This window comes from Pantherophis guttatus, chromosome 1 (assembly GCF_059756535.1).
Source record: "Pantherophis guttatus breed Tessera chromosome 1, ASM5975653v1, whole genome shotgun sequence".
Classification (NCBI taxonomy): domain Eukaryota; kingdom Metazoa; phylum Chordata; class Lepidosauria; order Squamata; family Colubridae; genus Pantherophis; species Pantherophis guttatus.
In genome coordinates, this window is record NC_142063.1 from 195,082,105 (window position 1) to 195,102,554 (window position 20,450).

The 20,450-nt window shown below is 34.6% G+C and overlaps 1 protein-coding gene across 2 annotated transcripts in view; it reads right to left on the reverse strand.

Moving 5' to 3' along the window:
* Nucleotides 1–20,450, reverse strand: part of PPP3R1 (protein phosphatase 3 regulatory subunit B, alpha) — a 38,585-nt gene that overhangs the window by 2,876 nt on the left and 15,259 nt on the right. Inside the window, exons 1-4 of one of the 2 annotated variants that reach the window (XM_060689348.2) lie at nucleotides 19,348–19,506; nucleotides 8,280–8,319; nucleotides 4,009–4,185; nucleotides 1,345–1,404 (exon numbers count right to left, since the gene is read on the reverse strand). In XM_060689348.2, the coding sequence (XP_060545331.2) occupies nucleotides 1,345–1,404; nucleotides 4,009–4,185; nucleotides 8,280–8,292 (250 nt within the window). In that variant the 5' untranslated portion in view covers nucleotides 8,293–8,319; nucleotides 19,348–19,506. Of the gene's footprint in view, nucleotides 1–1,344; nucleotides 1,405–4,008; nucleotides 4,186–8,279; nucleotides 8,320–19,347; nucleotides 19,507–20,450 lie in introns of those variants that run through there. The other variant, XM_034432433.3, reaches the window with a different exon arrangement.

Consider the following 20,450-nt stretch of genomic DNA (forward strand, 5'->3'; position numbering starts at 1 on the left):
GGGAACTTTGAAAAGGTTTTCAAAGAGATTTTGCCTTAGTGAATCGGTATAACTCAGGCTTGGAAATTCTTACAATTTTCAAAATTCCATATTTATCGTAGCATGAAAGAAATCTTATTGAAATCTGGGTCATTTTTACTTTCTTGGTCCTACTAGCTATCTGTGATGAACTTGAGTGGAGAAGGTTTTCTATTTATAACACCTCCTTGTCTAGCCTGTTTTCCCATTCTTTCATACTCAACTCTTCATCCATTCTGACTACTATTTGGGATAGAACTACTGGCTCAACATTGACAGCCTTCCATCCTTCCAAGGTGGGTAAAATGAGGACCCAAACTGTTGGGGTCAATATGCTGACTCTGTAAACCGCTTAGAGAGGGCTATAAAGCACTGTAAAGTGGTGTATATATAAGTCTATTCCTATGTATTTCTTATTTTAGTAATCAAAGTCAGCAAGTGAGGCCATTAACTAAATAATAAGACTGTTTAATCACTTTGTGTGTTCCAAAACTGAGGTATGATTTTGATGTTGTCACAGCAGAGGATGTTTTGAAATTTCAGTCAGAATAACAGTTGGAAGGGACCTTAGACATCTAGTCCAACCCCTGCACAAGCAGGAGACCCTATACTATTCTGGACAAATGGTTATCCAATCTCTTCTTAAAAACCTCCAGTGATCGAGCACCCCCAACCTCTGGAGGCAACCTGTTCCACTAGTTATTTGTTCTCACTGTCCAGAAATTTCTCCTTAGTTTTAGGTTGCTAAAACTAAATCAGGAATAGTAATCTCATTTAATCTTCTAAGGACTTGTTATGAAAAGTCTGATATCACTATACATATAACCAATAGCTATTTTATTTTATATAAATCCCTACTTCCATGGGATTTATATAAACTATGATGTAATTTGCACAATCTAAAACATACTTTGTATATCTTGTCAAATTCTCATTGTTAAACTCAGCAAGAATAGTTACATCTATGGAACTGAATAATTACCTCCTATATGTTATTGCTAAGGAAGAGTTAAAAACAATTCTATGCACTATTTCTTAGCAAATATTTCACTGTTCAAAGTATCAAAAGGAAAAAAGAGGGACGGAGAAGTACTAGCATAGCTATTTTTATGTAAAACCCGTTTACTTCACCTCAGAAATATTTATTTTATTTATTTATTTATTTTATAAAATATGAAAATCATGTTGATGAATCTTCCAATTGTTATCTTGTCCAAGGTATATTAAAATTTACAATGGCTTATAGATTACGGTAAATGAGGGAAGAACAGAAAATACAATTTTCTAATAAAGCATAATAGCTTGTAGTTAACAAAATATACTTACACCTCAACTTCTGCTCCTTGTCACCTTTGACACTGAATTGGGAGACTCCTTCTATAAATTCTACAGAATACAGGTATACAGAGAATTTAGAAAATATTCTAAAATATTCTATATTTAGAATATACTTCTCAAACTTTGGAAAATATCCTCAAATTTTTTTCCATAACAATCTTAAAAGCAAAAAAGTTTTATTTATTGTTTTTATGACCCTGAGTTAGGTATTATGTACTTACATTTTCATATTTGACAAGATCTTGTGACTCTCACAAGACACATGAAAATGCAGCTTTTAAAGATAATCACTGACTTACAACCATTCTTTCAGCAACTGTATGAAATTATGATGGTGATGGACCAAGGGACTTATGACCCATGTGCAAAGTTACAATCATTTCAGCACCACAAATTGTTATCATGTGGTAATTCAAATCCTTGGCAGCCCACCTCCACTTACAACCATAGGGAGGCTATAGCTCTAATCTATCTAAAATGAAACTCCAAAGCATAAAGGAAGACCTAAAGTAGACTGAATGATCTGTATCAGAAAAAGCAGCAACAACGCAGCAGAAATGGAAAAGACTGACATGGCTTAGGAATTGTAATTGCTGTAAAATATTATTGGGAAGGCTACAAGGCCTAAATCCTTATTCCTTTTGGCTGCACCAAAACTGAGTGAGGAACTATTTTTTCAGTCTAAATGAAGGTTGGTAGAATTTATGTTTCAATTTCTCCAGTGCCGACAGTGTGATTGATATTTTTGGATTTTCTACTGAAACAGGAAGTTCCACTATGCTGAAGAAATGAAGAGAGAGTTCCCATGCAAGTTGTAGTATGTGAGTTTTGGAAAAAGTTGAAAGAGTTATGAAGATTTGGAATCTGCCATTCTAAAATATTGCCTCCAAAGTGGGTTCTGGCAAATGGGATGAATCATTATGATGAGCTGGTTAAGAGTTCAACAACATCTGAAAAAATTTACTTCTTTACTCCCTCTTTTACCCCTTTGGGTGTCGAGGGGGATACAAAGTTCTGGCTCTTCCTCTTTTGTTGGCCTCAACCATTGTTAATTGTTGTTGTGGTATGTCTTTGATGTTGTCTCTTCATCTTTCTGTGTTCTTTGATCTTCTCCTCTTTTTATATATGCTCAAGATGGCATATATAGCATTTCATCCAATTTTTCCCAACAATACTATGAGGTACATTGGGTTGAATACAGATAATCCTCAATTTACGATAATTGGCATCAGAACTTCCATCAAGTGATAGTTATTAAATGAGTCATGCCCTGTGAAGGTTCTTGGTGTTCCAAAGACTAGACACTTCATACTACAGCAAATGTCATGTTCAGTAAGTGACTCACATGGTTTTAAACAAATCTGGCTTCTGCCATTGACTTTACTAATCAAGTTCCCTGGGAAACTGCAAATAGCTATCACATAATCCCTCCCCCCAGCTGAAAGTGTTGTAAATACATGCTGGCTGCCAAATGCCTGAATTTTCAAGTGATTGCAGGACACAAGGATGGTTGTAAGTCACTTTCTTCGTTGCCATCATAACTGAAATATTGTTAAATGAACAGTCATTGAGAACTATCTATATAACTATCCCAAGTGATACAAGGAACTTCCATAATAGGGATAGAATAAAATTTGTGTCCCTCTAACCCAGTGGTTCTCAACCTTCCTAATGCCGTGACCCTTTAATACAGTTTCTCATGTTGTGGCTACCCTCAACCATAAAATTATTCCTAAAACCATTGAAAATATGTGTGTTCCGATGGTCTTAGGCGACTCCTGTGAAAGGGTCGTTCAACCCCCAAAGGGGTCGCGACCCACAGGTTGAGAACCACTGGTCTAACCCAACTACAATATTTTAACTGTCACATCACATTAGGGTTATATGGAGATGCAACTAGCACCAAGCCTGTAATCTCTGGACTGCAAATAAATTCCATTTAAGTACATAAATTATATATTGGAATCATAGATAAAAAGTATTGAATGTGGAGGTTTAAAATCCTGTTTCTTTAGGATGACAGATTAAATTATTTATTTAATTATTAATTATTTAAATATGCTCCTAAACTATTATTTAAAAAAATACAGCCTGGGGACTTTTGTTTATTTTACTTTTTGATACGTTTTAATGTTTCAAATTCTGAAGTATTATCACTATCTCCAAGATAATTTGTTTTCTCACTAATCCAATTAAGCATTAAGACTTTTCATGGCTTTTTTGCAATCTCTGTGCCATTTGAAATGGTATCAGGGATAGATAAGTAGGGTTTTCAGCTGTAGCACAACTGTCCAAAAAACTAACTCCTAGATAGGTTAACTTATGGTGATTAGAACTTTTAAAAACTGAATCAAATGAGGTGCTTCCAATAAGGGAATTGTACCTATGAGTAAGACAAACCGTTTTTCCTTTCCCCAAACAATTACCAAACTGTTAAATGCTTTCCAACATTTCTATTTATTAAGCATTATGAATCCTTCCTAGCTAATAATACAAATCATTTCTCAATTACATTTCTAAATTATCACGTAGAACATGAATAACTGAAGCTTATAACTAATTTTGAAAAACTAAAAAAAATCTAATTCTTATCACATTAGGTGAAAGTTGACAGTTTGAATATGTGTGTATAGCAAATTAAACTTTTCTTACCTTTGAAGTCTACTTCTCCATTTCCATCAGTATCAAATATATCTATTACTCGTTGTACCAAGGGATTCTGTTGTAACTCAGGCAAAGACATAAATTCTTCCACACTTAAAGAACCAGAGTTATCTAAATCAAGCTTCTTAAATCTCTTCCCCAATCGTTTAATCTCATCTGCATCAACTGGCAAAGGGGGAGGGGGAAGACAGAGAAATATGAAAACCCAAACTGAACATATAATAGTTCTTTCTTGTAATACAATTTCTTGTTCAGATTCAAAAATGACTATTTAAGAATGTAGATATCCCCCTTCTCTTATACAGAGTTTTAAATGTAATAAATTAAAATGGATTACCTTTTACAGGACGGGCCATTGCACATTTTACTTTACAGCTCTGTATAACCTAATATACACTGACTCAAGTGTTCAAAGGGCTAACAGTGCTTAGTTAACTTCAGCCTTATGTTTACAAGCATCTGTCAGGTATAAATCTCCTTTTAATTATCTAACCACGTCAGTTATCTTTTAAATAGGAGGGAATGAGAGTGAGGTCAGCTGCAATGCATACAAAAATTAGTTTATTTAAATCTTTAGTTTTAACTCCTTATGAACTGAATTGGTGTTGATGGAATATTAAATTTATAACACTATAAGGAAATTATCAAAAAAAGGATTAGATGCCATTCTCTTTAACCGTCTATTAAATATCAAATATTCTTTATTTTTAAAAATAAAATCTTACCAAATTTTGTCTCTTTTGGCTGAAATGTGTATTATCTATAATATTGTAGAATATGAACCTGGATGGTTTTCTTTGAGGAAAAATTAACATTAGGATAAAATAGAATGTTGCATCATTTTCTTTGTATCCAACAACAGCCAAAAACGAAAAAAGATAGCCACACGATGTCAATTTACAAGTAGCCGAATAAGCTGAATAAGCAGCTGGAAGTATATGATGTGTGTAGTTCTACATATTCCTTGAGTACATTTGAAACTGACCTGTAAATGCTAAGGAATTTTCCTATAGACTGAAGGAATTATACCTAATTGAATCCACCTGTTTGTAGATGAATATCAGCTAGTGACTGGACACAATTGATTGCTTCTACATCATACCACATCATCTCAACATTACAAGAAAAAGAAAAAAGTCTATTCCATGATATTAGATGAAGTCCATAGTAATCTAGCTATTAGGTAAACCAACTGAAAATATTTTTTCATTGACTTCAAAAACCACTGCAAATACTACAAAGGTACAAAGGGAATTTTAGTCAATTCTTGATGTTTCTTGGAGCACTTTCAGAAGATTGCATGCATGTGTTATAAAGTACAGATATTACAACTGGGACTAAAATTTAGTTGTTAAGCAAAATGGTTGTTAAGTGAGACATTGTGATGCTTCACTTAACAACCAGAATCCATTCCCAGTTGCAACTGTTAAGTAATCTCTCAGATCATTAAATAGACAGAGTCCCAGGTGCCTTAAGGGGATAGGAAAGCCCAGGGGACTCCACTTAGGTTGCCGAATTCTTCTCTGCCAAAATCCAAATAGGATTTTCAGATTCTAAATACCATATAGCACCCTTTCTGAGGCCATCGTTAATTTGAACTGTTAAATAAACAGTCATAAATTGAGGACTACCTATACAGCAAATTGGAGAACAATTCAAAGTAACATTTTTTTCTATGCCACTAGCAATCTTGATCAAAACTTTGTTTTGTATTAAGTATCCATTGGATTATGAACACAAGATACAAATTCATTTTTCAAAACTCGGTTTAGGTATGAGTGTAGTGGTGCTCTGTATTTACATAATACAGTTTTAAGTATATATTAGCATCTTACAACATGAATATTTTTTCTCCAAAAGGTGGCATAATATAGTAAAACACTTTGTATGAAGTTGACAATATAGAACTCTGAAAAATAAGAGTTCTAATCTAATTGTATAACAGCCTTCTGGACAGGTGCGGAAAAAACTGTGTTATGTGTTATTCCAATATGGGAGCAAAAAGAACCAAAACCATACTGCGACTATTAGCATTTGTGCAAAACAATTTTGAAGTCATACTAAAAGTAGTACTTTCAATTTTCAAATATCATGCACCGAGATTCAATCTATCTAATCACATTATTGAAAGATCTAAGCCAATAGATCCAATAACTGTTGTTATCATCCAATAACTGTTGAATATATACTTACCAATCCTGAAAGCATGATCTTCTTCCAGTACGATTTCAGGAACAGCATATACATAACAAAATCTTAATTCTAGTGTACAATTAGAATTAACAATACTACAAAAAAGTCTTCAGAAATTTTTTTGAGTGCAATATTGTAAATGTAATGTTTAGCAAACTGAGAACAAAACCAAAAGACTTAGAACTTGGGGATTTTCTTAATGATAAAATAGGAAGTTCCCAATGCATCTGGTTCATCCTGGGGAGAACAAGACTGGTTGAAATTGTTCCTGCAAGGCCTCTTTTCAGTTATCAATCCCTAACAGTTTTGAGGAGTATTGGGAGATAAAGCAAGTGAAAAATCAGTTTGACCAAGCAACAGTTCAAGAAGGTTTTGGGCTTTCACAGTAGTGATAAATGCAACTACTGGATTTTACTGTATCTGCAGATTCTAATATAATCTAATCTAAATATAATCTGTAGCATTTTAGGGATGGGATGAGTGGGATCCAGAGTAGCTAGATGTTTTTGCTGATTTCATTGCAGATAAAGTCACATCCATTTGCTCAAATCCAAACATCAATTGGACAGAACCATATGAGATGGCTAAATACATTCATACATTCATTTCATTATGACTTTGAATTCTTTATAAAATGATTCCTTGTACTTGCTATAGAACACAGTATTCCTCATACTTTGCAGCAGGGCTCCTCGGGAGAATGTGGAGGCCTGCAAGGAAGGTCACAAATGGCGATCGCATGACTGTGGTTCGCTGCAATTCATATCTGTGAGCTGGGCATTCTTGTAGAATACATATCTATATTCTATGTGGAGTTATTTTTTAAGACAATCCAGAAGTGTAAATGGGTAGAAAATTTGGTGTCCAGGAAATTAACAGAGAAAATGTGTTACTTTATATTGTACTCACTGCCTTAGTTGCCAGTAGATTTCTGGACAGGATTCAAAGCACTATAAAACCCTACTTGGTGTGGTTCCGAGAGGCTATAAGACACCACCTTATCGAGCATAGTTCTGCCTGTCCAGTGAGAGCCTTCATCATACTTCTATCAGAAGAGGATTATGGATTTTGAGGTAGATCTTTTCCATGATGGCCTCCTTCTTATGGAATCTTTTGCCCTGATGTGTCTTTAAATTTCAGCATTTAAGAAGGCAACAAAAACTGTAAGTTTTAAATATGGATTTACTGCCTTGTATTTTTCTTTGGGCATCTTTATAGTGAAGGGAATTGTTTAATGTTATTGTTATTATTTTGTACATACTTCAAGTCTTCTGAAAAGACAGGATTACAATGAAATATGTATATCTTTTGGTTATAGAAGTTCAAAGGGACTGTGAATAATACAGCAGAACACCATATAGAGATTTTGTACATACAAATTCAGTTTAGCTAAATTTCATATACTACACTGTTATATTAGATTATAATTGAAGGTGAATTACTTCCAAGAATTATAATTGGCCTTCCTCATTTTAAAGCAGGTAATGAGAGACACTTTGGTCTATTGGTTTAGGCACCAGGCTAGAAACCAGGAGACTGAATTCTAGTCCTGCTTAAGGCATGAAACCTGGCTGGATGACTTTGGGTCAGTCACTCTCTCCCAGCCCAACTCACATCACTGGTTTGTTGTTGTAGGGAAACTAGGAGGAAGAAGGACTATTATATTGAATTATTTATAAAAATAATTAAGATGGGACACCAATAAATAACAAAATTTAAGTTTAAAGATGCAAGTTTTAAAAAATACATTATTTACATGCCCAACAAAAATATGGGGGCATAAAGAACTTCTAATCCACTGATTTTTATCCTTTGAAGGTACAAATCAAATACTACTAATATATTGACCAGTTATCCTAAAAACCAGATACTATTCAATGGCAGCTCATTTTCAATTAGCAGAAGCAATTTACCCGTCCTATAGTGAGAAAAAAAACAGCAAAGAACTATTTTTGCCTTTTTATTATAAACTTGAATTATCTATTTTCTCTTCCATACTTAGAAGAGTATTCTCAGAACAACAGCTGCACTTTTGTTACAAACAATCTAGGTAAAGTTGAACTTACAGTGTGAACACATTTCCAGTGGGTAGCTTGCTTCATTTCCCTGAAATGAGAAAAAAAAAAAGTGTTGTTTAAAAAGGCATTTTAGCATAAAGGAGCCAATGGAATACACCAAATATTTTCCTGAAATTATGTTGTTCTACTTTTAAACATTGTTACAATTATCACTAAATTAATACGTACGCATTATTGGAACACTGATTATATTTCCAGTATCAGCAATGAAAATTTGCGATTTATTAAGTTAAATTATACACAACATGGATCAAAATGACACCTTCAATACATACAAAATTCTATATGGATTACTGAACAAAATATATAAATGCTAAATATATTCTGCTCCAATTTATTTCAGCATGTAATGCCTGTTAGCAACAAAATTAAAAAATAGTGCGTAGGGTTCTTAAATATTGGGAGGTAGTAGAAACTATTAACGATAAAATGTAATTGAATCCTGGAAAAAAATAAGATAGAGAAAAGGATTTTTTTACACAACGTATAATTAATCCTTGAAATTCACTACTGTGAGATGTGCAGGCTACAGCTTGTCTGATTCAAAAAAGGATAGAACCAATTCATGGGGGTAATGGGAATCAATGGTTAGCAGCAGCCTTGACAGTGGGACTGCCTCTGAAGGTCATCTGCTTGGAAATCAGTGAGCCTCCTTATGCAAATAGTTGGCTACTGTGAGAAATACTACTGGATTACATGGGCAGAGGTCCAATCCAGCAGTGCAGCACTTATGTTCTTAAGAATGAATAGACAAACCCGCATAGTATGGTAAAATAATTTTTGGAAACATTTAAGTCAACTACTAGATACATTTTGAGCACGCATGTCTTTCCAAAACTAACCATGCTTCTTGAGTGTTAACTCAAGAACTTACAGAAGAGATTTAGCATTAACAGGACTAAACTGACAAGTTACTTTGATTCTTCTTTAGAAATAAAACTATCAACTACAATTCTTACCTTTTGGAAATAGGATCTGCCTTTTTCCAATCATTATAAATATTAATTCAAACCTTTTTTGAATTATGGAGCCATTTAATTCTTCCAGTTTTTATCTAGTTTTTATCTAAGTTCATGTTACCTCCTTTTCTCCACCCATCTGTATACTGGCTCATGCTCCCTCTTTCTAAACAAAGTAAACCATTAATTGTAGCTTATCTTTACCACAATACACCTCCGTTTCCTTGCATTTATATTTAAATTTTCTTTTTCCAATTCCAAAGAAAGATAGTATTTGCAATACAAGAAAGGCTGTAATACCTGCCTTGATATAAAATAAGAAAGATATCTGTATCTTATTTACTCTCTAGTATATATTATCTCATGGACATCAACTGCAACTTTAAGAGAGTTCTTCTATAGGTAATCCTCGAGGTATGACCACAATTTAGAGAGGGCCCGCAACTTGGGTGTCCTCCTGGATTCACGGCTATCTTTAGAAGATCATTTGATGGCCGTGGCCAGGGGTGCCTTTTATCAAGTTCGCCTGATCCGCCAGTTGCGTCCCTTTCTGAATCGGGACGCCTTGCGCACGGTCATTCATGCCCTAGTTACCTCCCGTATGGACTACTGTAATGCTCTCTACATGGGGCTCCCCTTGAAAAGCATCTGGAGGCTCCAAATGGTCCAGAATGTAGCAACGCGGGTGATTATGGGCGCAGCTCGTTACGCCCATGTAAAACCTCTCCTACGCGAGCTGCACTGGCTCCCGGTGGTCTTCTGGGTGCGATTCAAGGTGTTAGTTATCACCTTTAAAGCGCTCCATGGCTTAGGACCTGAGTACCTACGAGACCCGTCTTTTGCCACCAATAGCCTCCCACCGACCAGTTCGTTCTCACAGGGAGGGACTACTCAGGGTACCGTCAGTCAAATTATGCTGACTGGCGACTCCCAGGGGGAGGGCCTTCTCTGTGAGGGCTCCAACTCTTTGGAATGAACTGCCCCCTGAGATACGAAATATCCCTGATCTCCGTGCTTTCCGCTGTGCCTTCAAGACCCTGATGTTCCAACAGGCGGGGCTAAACATATGAACATGTGAATGATTTTTTAAAATGTTATCTAATTCTGGGTTTTATTTAATTGACCAAACTAAGTAATAATTTTAATTAGCAATTTTATGATGTTTGTTTATCTATATTTTTCTTGACTGTACACCGCCTTGAGTCCTACGGGAGAAAGGCAGTATAGAAATATAATAAATAAATAAATAAATAAATAAATAAATAAATAAATAAATAAATAAATAAATTTAGATTGGTATTTCTCTTGCAAGCCATTGCAGTCGTAAATTGAGTTTGCCTGATTTTTACAATTTTTCCAGAGGCCGTTAGACAAATCACTTTGGTTGTTAAGTGAATCAGATGGTTGTTGAGCAAATCCAATTCCCCCAGTGATAATTTTTTGGCAGAAATTGGCAAAAAAGATCACAAATTGTGATCAATTCAGTGCAAGATGCTGCAACCAATCCTAAATGTGACTTGGTTGCCAAGTGCCCAAATTGCAATGGTGTGATTGTGGGGATGATGCAACAGTTGTAAGTGCAAGTACAGGTCACAGGTTATTTTTCCGAACTTTGAAATGTCATTAAACGAAGTCATAAGAAAGGATTACCTGTGCTCATTTGGTATAGTACAAAATATATTCTTGAATCTATGCTGAAAAAAACCCCACATCTGTATCAGCAAGTGAGACATAGACATAAATATGACAGTGGATAAATTCTTTGCACTATATATTACCATATCTGAATAATAATAAAACTGTGTTTTACATTTTTTTCTTTTCTTTCTTGTCACAGTATAGGTATTCCTCAACTTACAACCACAATTGAGCCCAAAATTTATGTTGTTAAGTGAGAAATTTGTTAAGGGAGTTCTGTCCCATTTTATAACTTTCCTTGAAACATTTGTTAAGTGAATCACTGAAATTATTAAATTAATAACATGGCTGTTAAGTAAATCTGGCTTCCCCATTGACTTTGCTTGTCAGAAGGTCGCAAAAGGGGATCACTGGACCCTGGGACACTGCAACAGTCATAAATATGAAGCAGTTATCAAGCATACAAATATAAATCACATGACCATGGGGATGCTGCAATGGTCATAAGTCTGAAAAATGATCATAAGTCATTTTCAGTGATGTTGTAACTTTGAATGGTCACTAAGCAAACTGTTGTAAGCAAAGGACTACCTATACATTTCAGTTATAAAAAAGGCTTACACCACAAACAGGAGTGATATTCACACTCTTTTCATTTCTTCCTTTTTATTGTTGTAAGCCACCTAAAGTAGCCCCAGAAAGACAGGAGGCAAATAAATGTAATCAACAAACAAATATGTCTGTATCAATGTAAATCAAATCCAGATTAATCTGTGAACAAAATATTATTTTTATGTCAGAAGACCCTAATTATGATTTTTTGAAGAAACATTAACAAGAAAATGTTCTTCTGCAGTGAAATTTTCCCTAATCTGATATTGAAAAGTTATTAAGGTAACTGAAAGCAGATGACAGAAAGAAGGTCTTCAGCTGACAGTTACTTAACCTGTGAAGCAGCTGTCTATGACTCATTAACTATTTATAGTCACATACAGGAATCAACTTAAGTCTTGGCTATAAAGTACAGATCTAACCTAGAAGCAGACTGAAGAAACAGAAAAAAACAGAATTTAAACTACTGATACATTTTAAAGACAAATGTCACAATTAACAGTTTAATGCATTACTTTCACCCCAAATTAAACAATTACTTGCTTCATTTAAGAATTGAGGCCGAAACTTCTCAAATAATGTATGCTAAGAACTACTTCACAAATATGAGCTCAAACAAATGGGTAAACATCTTAACAGTTTGAAAATAATGAAAAGTCCATTGTCTATTGTGAAAAAGAGAAATTAAGGCTAGGTGACAAATTCCATTAAAAAGATCATTTTGCCCAACAAAGCGCAGCCTGAAATAGATGAACAAAGTTAAATTAAATTAAATTACTTTTTACTGATACAAAGGTACATAGTTAGAAAGATTTCTAGCTCTATCCAAGCATATTGCAGGGTTGAAAAATATTGCTAAACCAGAATGGGGCACTGTTGTGGAGTGAGGCAGCATTCCGTATGGAGCTGCATCCTTTCAGCTAAAAAAAAGTATGTATTTGGGGTTCCTCAGGTAAACCCAATCTCAACACGATGAATGGCTTTAAAAGTGACAAGCAGTGCACTCAGAAGCACACTGGCAACTAATGCAGCTCACAGAGTGTTACATGTGTGGATTAACTACCCATGCAGGTTTTCTGTACCAGTTAAAGCTTCCAAATGCAGCCCCATATAGAGCGCATTTAGTAGTCAGAAGAGCATGAGTGACAGCAAGCAGGACCTCCCTATCCAGGAAAGAGCACAACTGGCACACAACTCAAATTTCCAATGTCAAAAGCAACAGCAAAGTTAACAGCCTCAAGGAAACAGTAATTTAAATATATAAAAAAAAACATGCTTTGAGGAAGCATGGAAATAATTATTTAATCTAAAACTGTGTGAAGTATACATGATTTTAATTTGTTGTGGGGAAATTAGGAAGATGTGTTAGATATGTTCACTGCCTTATTTGTAAAAGTAATAAAGTTGGGATATAAATAGATAAATAAAAATTTAATAATAAAAAATTTGAAACTTTTCTCAGAAATGTGGAATCATTAACTTGCAGTGAGAAAATGAAGAGATAAAAGTACCTAAAAGGTAATAACAAAAAGATGCTAGACATAAGTTTGTAAATATTCTTATAATATCAAGTATAATTGAAATTAATTTTCTTTTTTTCATACTGGATATGTTTCATGTTGACTATCAAAAGTACAGTAAGACCTCAATTAAAATACAGAAAATAAATCTGTGGAAACTACAAATTCCTTTGCTACTTATACCATGTTTCCCCGAAAATAAGACCCTGTCTTATATTTTTTTGAACCCCAAAATAAGTACTTGGCCTTATTTTTGGGGAGCTCTTATTATTTTGGGGCGTGTGGAGCAAGATGGGGCTCCTCTTGCTGTCTTACCTGATTTCCAGCTCTGCATTTAAATATTTTCCGGAAGGGCTTATTTTCAGGGAAACAGGGTAGTAAATTCTGCTTATTAATTATGATTAGCAGCTACTGGAACAAACAGTATAAAAGAGATTGTAGCTACCATTGGTCATAATTTTAGAATCATTTCTCAAATAAATGGATTATTTGTCCTCAAGGCAGGTCTGATTAAAATTGAATTGATTTAAATCCCTCCAAAGGGAGATGGGGGGTGTTCCTTGGAACCCTGACAGAGATTGAGGCTTAATGATTTCAGAAACCATCAGAAAGATTCTATCGAATCAACCTTTTTAACTGAAAGATACATTTTTGTTGTTTAATAAGCAAGTATTTTTCTTGATGTTTTTCAGATTAATTTTCATTTGAAAATTGGATGTTTTTGTAATTTTATTTAATATCAAAACATGTAATGTGAAATCATCAGGATCAAAACCAATTCCAGTTTATGGAATTGGTCCAATCTTAACCATGGGATGTTTGGAAAACATTTTCCTCCTTAGAGAACCCAGCACCATTACTAAGCTTTTATACTACCATCAAAAACAGATGCATTTCTTAACTTTTAAACATAAAAGCAACTTCTTCAAAGCTTTTTCATCCTTCCCCACTTTTTAACCTTTTGTTCAATGAAAAATTTAAAAACTTGCATATTCTTTTTCCAATTTTCTTGTCCTAATAAAGGTATTACCCAACTTCAAATTTCAAATTTTAAAACTTGTGCTGCTGGTAGACTTATTATAACCTTTCTTCGTTTTTGTCATACAGTATAGCATTTTGAAAAAATACTAGTGTCCTATTATTGGATAAAAAATATTTTTCAGTTTACAATCAATTAAGTCTAAGTTAAAAAAACATATCTGGATATTCAGAAAAGCCTACTACTGTTAGAATCCAGCATAACACTTCAGAATTCTCTAAAATCAAGTGATTGGACCTCCACACAAAGAATACTTCTTTACTGAAGCTCCTTTTATAATCCCCTGCCATGAGAAATAGAATTAATAAAATAAATGAAAGGCATAATACTGCTTTAGTACTGGATGTTCTGTTTATTTTTGTTTCAGTTTCTATTCCTCATCTCTATCCTATAAATATGAATTTCTATGTAAGAAGTATTCAATGCCTTCTTTCCCCTTTACAGTTTCATAGAGGGTAAGGGTTGACTAATTGACTATGTATATATGCAATACATTCAGAATATGGCCATCACAATAAAAGTTCTCCCCATACACTTTACAGTATTTGTGTTGATTAGCATAGGAGAAGAGCTATAGGAATGCCTTTAAACTATACAGTAATCTCATTCAGTAGCCAGAACAAACTTCTGAAACCAAAGCAATCAATTATTAACGTTATGAATGGGATAGCAAATGTGGAATAGTTATGGGAGCAAGATTATCCTAACTGGCAGGGTACTACTTTCCCTATTCTGAAAAACACCAACCTACAAATGTGCAAGGCTCCAGCATGTTAAAGCCAGGTACATTAGATGCATACTATAATCACCATTCATAAATGCTCTTCTGCAGAGATCTACTCACTCAAGTCAAAAATCTTGACTTCCATTTTTTAGGTTATTTAAACTTTATGAAGATGATATATCTCCCACTATTTCCCTTATTACACAGGAATTATCATTTTTTTATCATTTTCCTTGATATCCTTGGCAATTATTATTCAATTACATTAATGCAAAACCTTAGAAATCTCTATTTTCATGCAAAAGAAGGTTATCGATACAAGTGGACACTGCTATATTCTAATAAAATGTTTGTCCTTCAATAACTCATTATTATTTCCATCAATATAGTCTAATAAGTGATATTCAATATAAGAAATTTAAATGAAGATTAATACCTCTTGGATGGCGTGTTTATAAAAGTGTACATCAGAGATGTACAGAGAGCCCTGGTGGCGCAGCAGACTAAAGCACTGTTATTAACGTCAGCTGCCTGCAATTACTGCAAGTTCAAATCTCACCAGGCTCAAGGTTGACTCAGCCTTCCATCCTTTCTAAGGTAGGTAAAACGAGGACCCGGATTGTGGGGGCAATAAGCTGACTTTGTATAAATATACAAAAGTATGAAGGCTATTGCTTAACGCATTGTAAGCCGCCCTGAGTATCTGGAGAAGGGCGGCATATAAATCAAATAAAAATAAATAAAATAAATTAATTAATTAAAGAGATAATAAATCAAGGCAAAGGAGATTTCAAGATTTAGGATTACAGACTCATCAGGTCAATTTACAGCTATTAACAATATTTAAGCACTGCTGCACTGCAGTTATAATAAAACATACTATATTTCAGAAAAGACATACTATATATAGATTACATATTTATAAATATAATGTAACTGGCATTGTCAAGTATAACAGAATTTGAATTTTTTTTTAATGTTTCTTACTGACATTCATAGTAAGCATTTTGTAATGACTTGGGAATTTGCTCTTTACTGGCAGTTATGTTTCAAAAGTCCCTTATTCTTATTCTACACGATGCATATAAATTATTTGTAAATATCAAATAAATCATAGGTATATCTGTATCATACATATTCAATACTGTGGACCATTTTGTACTAACTTTACTACAATCAGTAAGTTTGCAAACATTGTCCAAACAGTCATTACTACAAGGAGGTTTGGCAGGCAGTTAGGAAGAAAAAATAAATCACTTGAATATATTTTCTCATGTTATCTCGCTGTTCAAAAGGAGGCACTGTGAAATATTCAGAACAGGGACCTCCTTTTTATTTTTGTTATTCTGTAAACCATCACATAAATGGATTAATTCTGCCCTATGTCCAGGTCTTTATTCAATATAAATTGAATAAATCTCCATATAAATTCTAACCAGAACATTTCTACCATATTAGAGATAGAGGTGGGGGGAGAGGAGAGGAGGAGGATATGATCCCGCCTTCAGCAATTTCCCTACTTCTACAATCCTCAGAATCAACTTTCCTACTGTCTCCTAAATATCCAGAATAGATGTTCAGGAGTTTAAAAGGCATATTCTGCCAAGGGAGAATGGAAATGGCTACAATCACCACTTTCATTTGCCTAGTTAAGCATTTCTAATAGATACAAAGCTTCCCAATAACAGAAAGGTGTTATGGAGACTATCACTTGATTCCAATCTACTATAAAGGCAACTCAAATTTATCAAATGATAGTCTTATATTCTGCTTGGTTTGACCAATATGAAATTATAGACCGCTGAATATTTACATAAAGTAATTTTATTGGGAAGTGTTCTTCCCAAATAATAAGCTTCAAACACTCCAATTGGGTAACTTTTACATTAATCCAAGTGATTAATCACATCCATACACTCAGGTGGCAAAAGATAGAGGAAGTCCTCACTTAGCATCCACTCATACAGTAACCAAAGCTATGATGGTGCTGAATAAGGGATACTTATACGTTCCTCTACTTGCAGCCATTGCAGCATCTTCATTGTCACATGATCATGATTTCGGTGCCTGGCTTGCAATTATGTCACAGCATGCTACGATCATATGATCACCATTTCAAACCTTCACTACAGGCTTTTGACAAGCAAGTCAATGAGGAAGCAAATGATCATGTGGGAGATTCTGGTTGAACAGGATTTGCTTAACAATGACAACTGAGTCTGACAATGGCCATTGTAAGACAGCACAGTTGCATGATGTCATGCCTTACAACCATGTTGCTTAATGAAGGAATTCCTAGTCCCAATTACCATTGGTAATTGAGAAGTACCTGTAACTTGCAACTTTCAAATATCAACTTTTTAATTTATTTCATGCTATTTCTGGCAAGACAGCTGCTCTAATAATTGATTAGGCTAGCTATGCTTCTTCTAAAAAAGTCGATCAATGCATGCTATGATTAGCAAAAATGAACAATTACTGATTGATGAATGGAGGGTAGAGGGAGCCAATATATTTGCATCTGTGTTATAGGTAAAATATTTAATTGAATATGAATAATAGAATTGGAAGAGACATTGGAGATCTTCTAGTCCAACCCCCTGCTCAAGCAGGAGACCCTATACCATTTCAGACAAATGGCTGTCCAGTCTCTCCCCCCCAACTTCTGAACGCAAGCCGTTCCACTGGTTGTTCTCACTGTTAGGAATTTTCTCCTTAATTCTAGGTTGCTTCTCTTCTTGATTAGTTTCCATCCAATGTTTCTTGGCTTGTCTTCTGGTACTTTGGAAAATAGGTTGACCCCCTCTTCTTTGTGACAGCCCTTCAAATATTGGACCACTGCTAGCATGTTGCCCCTAGTTCTTCTTTTCACTAGACTAGACATACCCAATTACTGCAACCATTCTTAATGTTTTAGTCTCCAGGCCCCTAATCTTCTTTGTTGTTTCTCTCTGTACGTCTTCCAAAGTCTCAACATATTTTTTATATTGTGGTGACCAAAACTGGATGCAGTGTTCCAAGTGTGGTCTTACTAAGGCTTTATACAGCTGTACTAATGCTGCATGTGATCTTGATTCTATCATTGTTAATGCAGTCTAGGATTGCATTGATTTTTTTTTGGTTGCTGCCACACACTGTTGGCTCATATTTAAGTGATTGTCCACTAGAATTCCAAGATACATCTCAATTACTGCTATTGAGCCAGGGTTCTCTTAATCTGTACCTGTACATTTGTGTTTTTTTTTTTTTGCCTAAGAGTAGAACCTTACTTTTCTCTCCATTGAGTTTCAGTTTGTTAGATAGGGCCCAATATTCGCTTCTGTGGAGATCCATCTTGATTTTAAGCCTATCTTGTAGGATATTGGCTATTCTTGCCAGCTTAATATCATCTGCAGATTTGCTAAGTTCTCCTTCTAGTTCCTCGTTTAGATCATTCATGAAGATATTGAATAGTGTGCCTAAAATGGAACCTTAGGGTAACCCACTATTTATTTCCCTCTATGTAGATGTAGTTTCATTAAGGACTACACGTTGAATGCTGTTTGTCGGCCAGTTATAAATCCATCAGGTGGTGGTGCTGTCTATCCCACATTTTTCTAGTTAACTAAGAAAGTGGTTGTGGTTTACTTTGTAAAAATGTCTTTTTGAAGTCCAAGTACAAGTATGTCCACAGCATTTTGCTGGTCCATTAGTTTAGTCACTTTGTCAAAGAATGAAACAAGAGTTGTTCAGCATGATCTGTTTTTGACAAACCAATGTTGGCTTCTGGTTATAGCTTTGCTTGTTTTTAGGTGTTCTCAGATCTGTGCTTATCTTTTCCAGGATCTTGCCAGGTATTAAAATCAGGTTAATTGGTTTGTAGTTTCCTGGTTCTGTTGTTGTTTTCCTTTTTTGAAGATGGGAACCACATCAATTTTTTTCCAGTCCACTGCCAGTTCCCCAGGTCCGCCAGGATCTTTGAAATATATGGCTTAATAGTTCCAAGACCACGTCCGCCAGCTCCTTCAGAACTCTGGGATATAACCTGTCAGGTCCTGGCAATTTGAACTAGTCTAGAGGGGACAGGTGTTCTCTTACCATTTTCTTGCTTATTTTAATTTATATTCCTAGCTTTTCCTTTACAGTTTTGTTTTTGGTAGGTTAGGCTATATTTTCTTTTTGCATGAGCAAATATGTTTTTTTAAAAATGATGAAAACATTATGAAACTCTCTTGATACTTAGCATAGGGTAAGTGCTTGCTTATAACTATTAGTTCATTTGTATACACATCTAATTTCATATGAGAAATAGTAATATTATTTTAATAATATTTATTGTTATTCATTTGTTCTATACACCTAAAATGTTGTGCTAATATTCTAATGAAGTATTCTGGAATTTGAGACATCTAGTCTGAAATCCCAATGCTGAAACAACTTACTATGGAAGATCTTATTAGCTTTAGTTATTCATTTTTAAAATACAAATAATAGTCCTCTTCATAAAGCATATGAGAGGATAAATGCAATAGATTATGTAATTAGAATAAGAGGAATAAACTACTTCTGATTTTATTTAACTCACTGAAGAATGTTGCGGCTGCTTGCTGCTGCTGGACCTGCCTGGTACTGGTGTTGGACCTGCCTGGCGTTGCTGCTGCAGATGTAATAAAGATGTTACACTTTTTTCCTCTTTATAAAATATGTTATATGTTCATATAGTAATTTATATGAATTGTGCTATCTAATAATTTATTGTGGCATGAGCTTTCTTAAGTATTACTTCATCAGACTGTCTAGTGCCATTTAAATTTATGAGATCATGCAAGTCAAATATTTCATAATTTTCCAGAGCTTTAAAAATGACCTTTTACAGTAAAACACTTATAATGGAAATAGCCATATCTGGCTTGCCCATATTATTTTGAAATAATTATACTTCAGCTGTTCACACAAGAAATGGAAGGGCTTAATTTAATTGAAGTCAAAGCCTCCAATCCTAAACTTATAGTTAGAGGCAAAGCTGCATAATAAATTGAATTTTGAAAAAAATACGATTTGCTGTGAACTAAGTATCGAGTTTTAATTATATTACAATGGTAGCAAAAATGAAGGGAACATTTATCACATTTATCATGGTAAACTAGATTCATGTCATGATGAGAGAAACCTATTCCTATAATTTATTACAATGCTCTCTCTGTGGGGTGATTTCTACAGAAGATCTAGAAATATATATATTTCTTCTGCCAACCTAGCAGTTCAAAAGCACATAAAAAATGCAAGTAGAAAAATAGGGACCACCTTTGGTGGGAAGGTACCAGTGTTCCGTGCGCCTTTGGCGTTTAGTCATGCCAGCCACATGACCACGCAGACGTCTTAGGACAGCGCTGGCTCTTTGGCGTTGAAATGAAGATGAGCACCGCCCCCTGGAGTCGGGAATGACTAGCACACATGTGCAAGGGGAACATATACATACATACATACATACATACATACATACATACATACATACATATATATATGAACTATTTATATAGTCACCCATCCAATGAGTCTAACAGTAAGGATAAACTTCTCACCTTTTTTTTTTTTTTTGCACAATCCGTATCTGGTTGTCATTTTGTAGATAGTTACTTTCATTCACCAAAATCGGGGGGGGGGGAGGGGAGGAAACAAACAAGATGT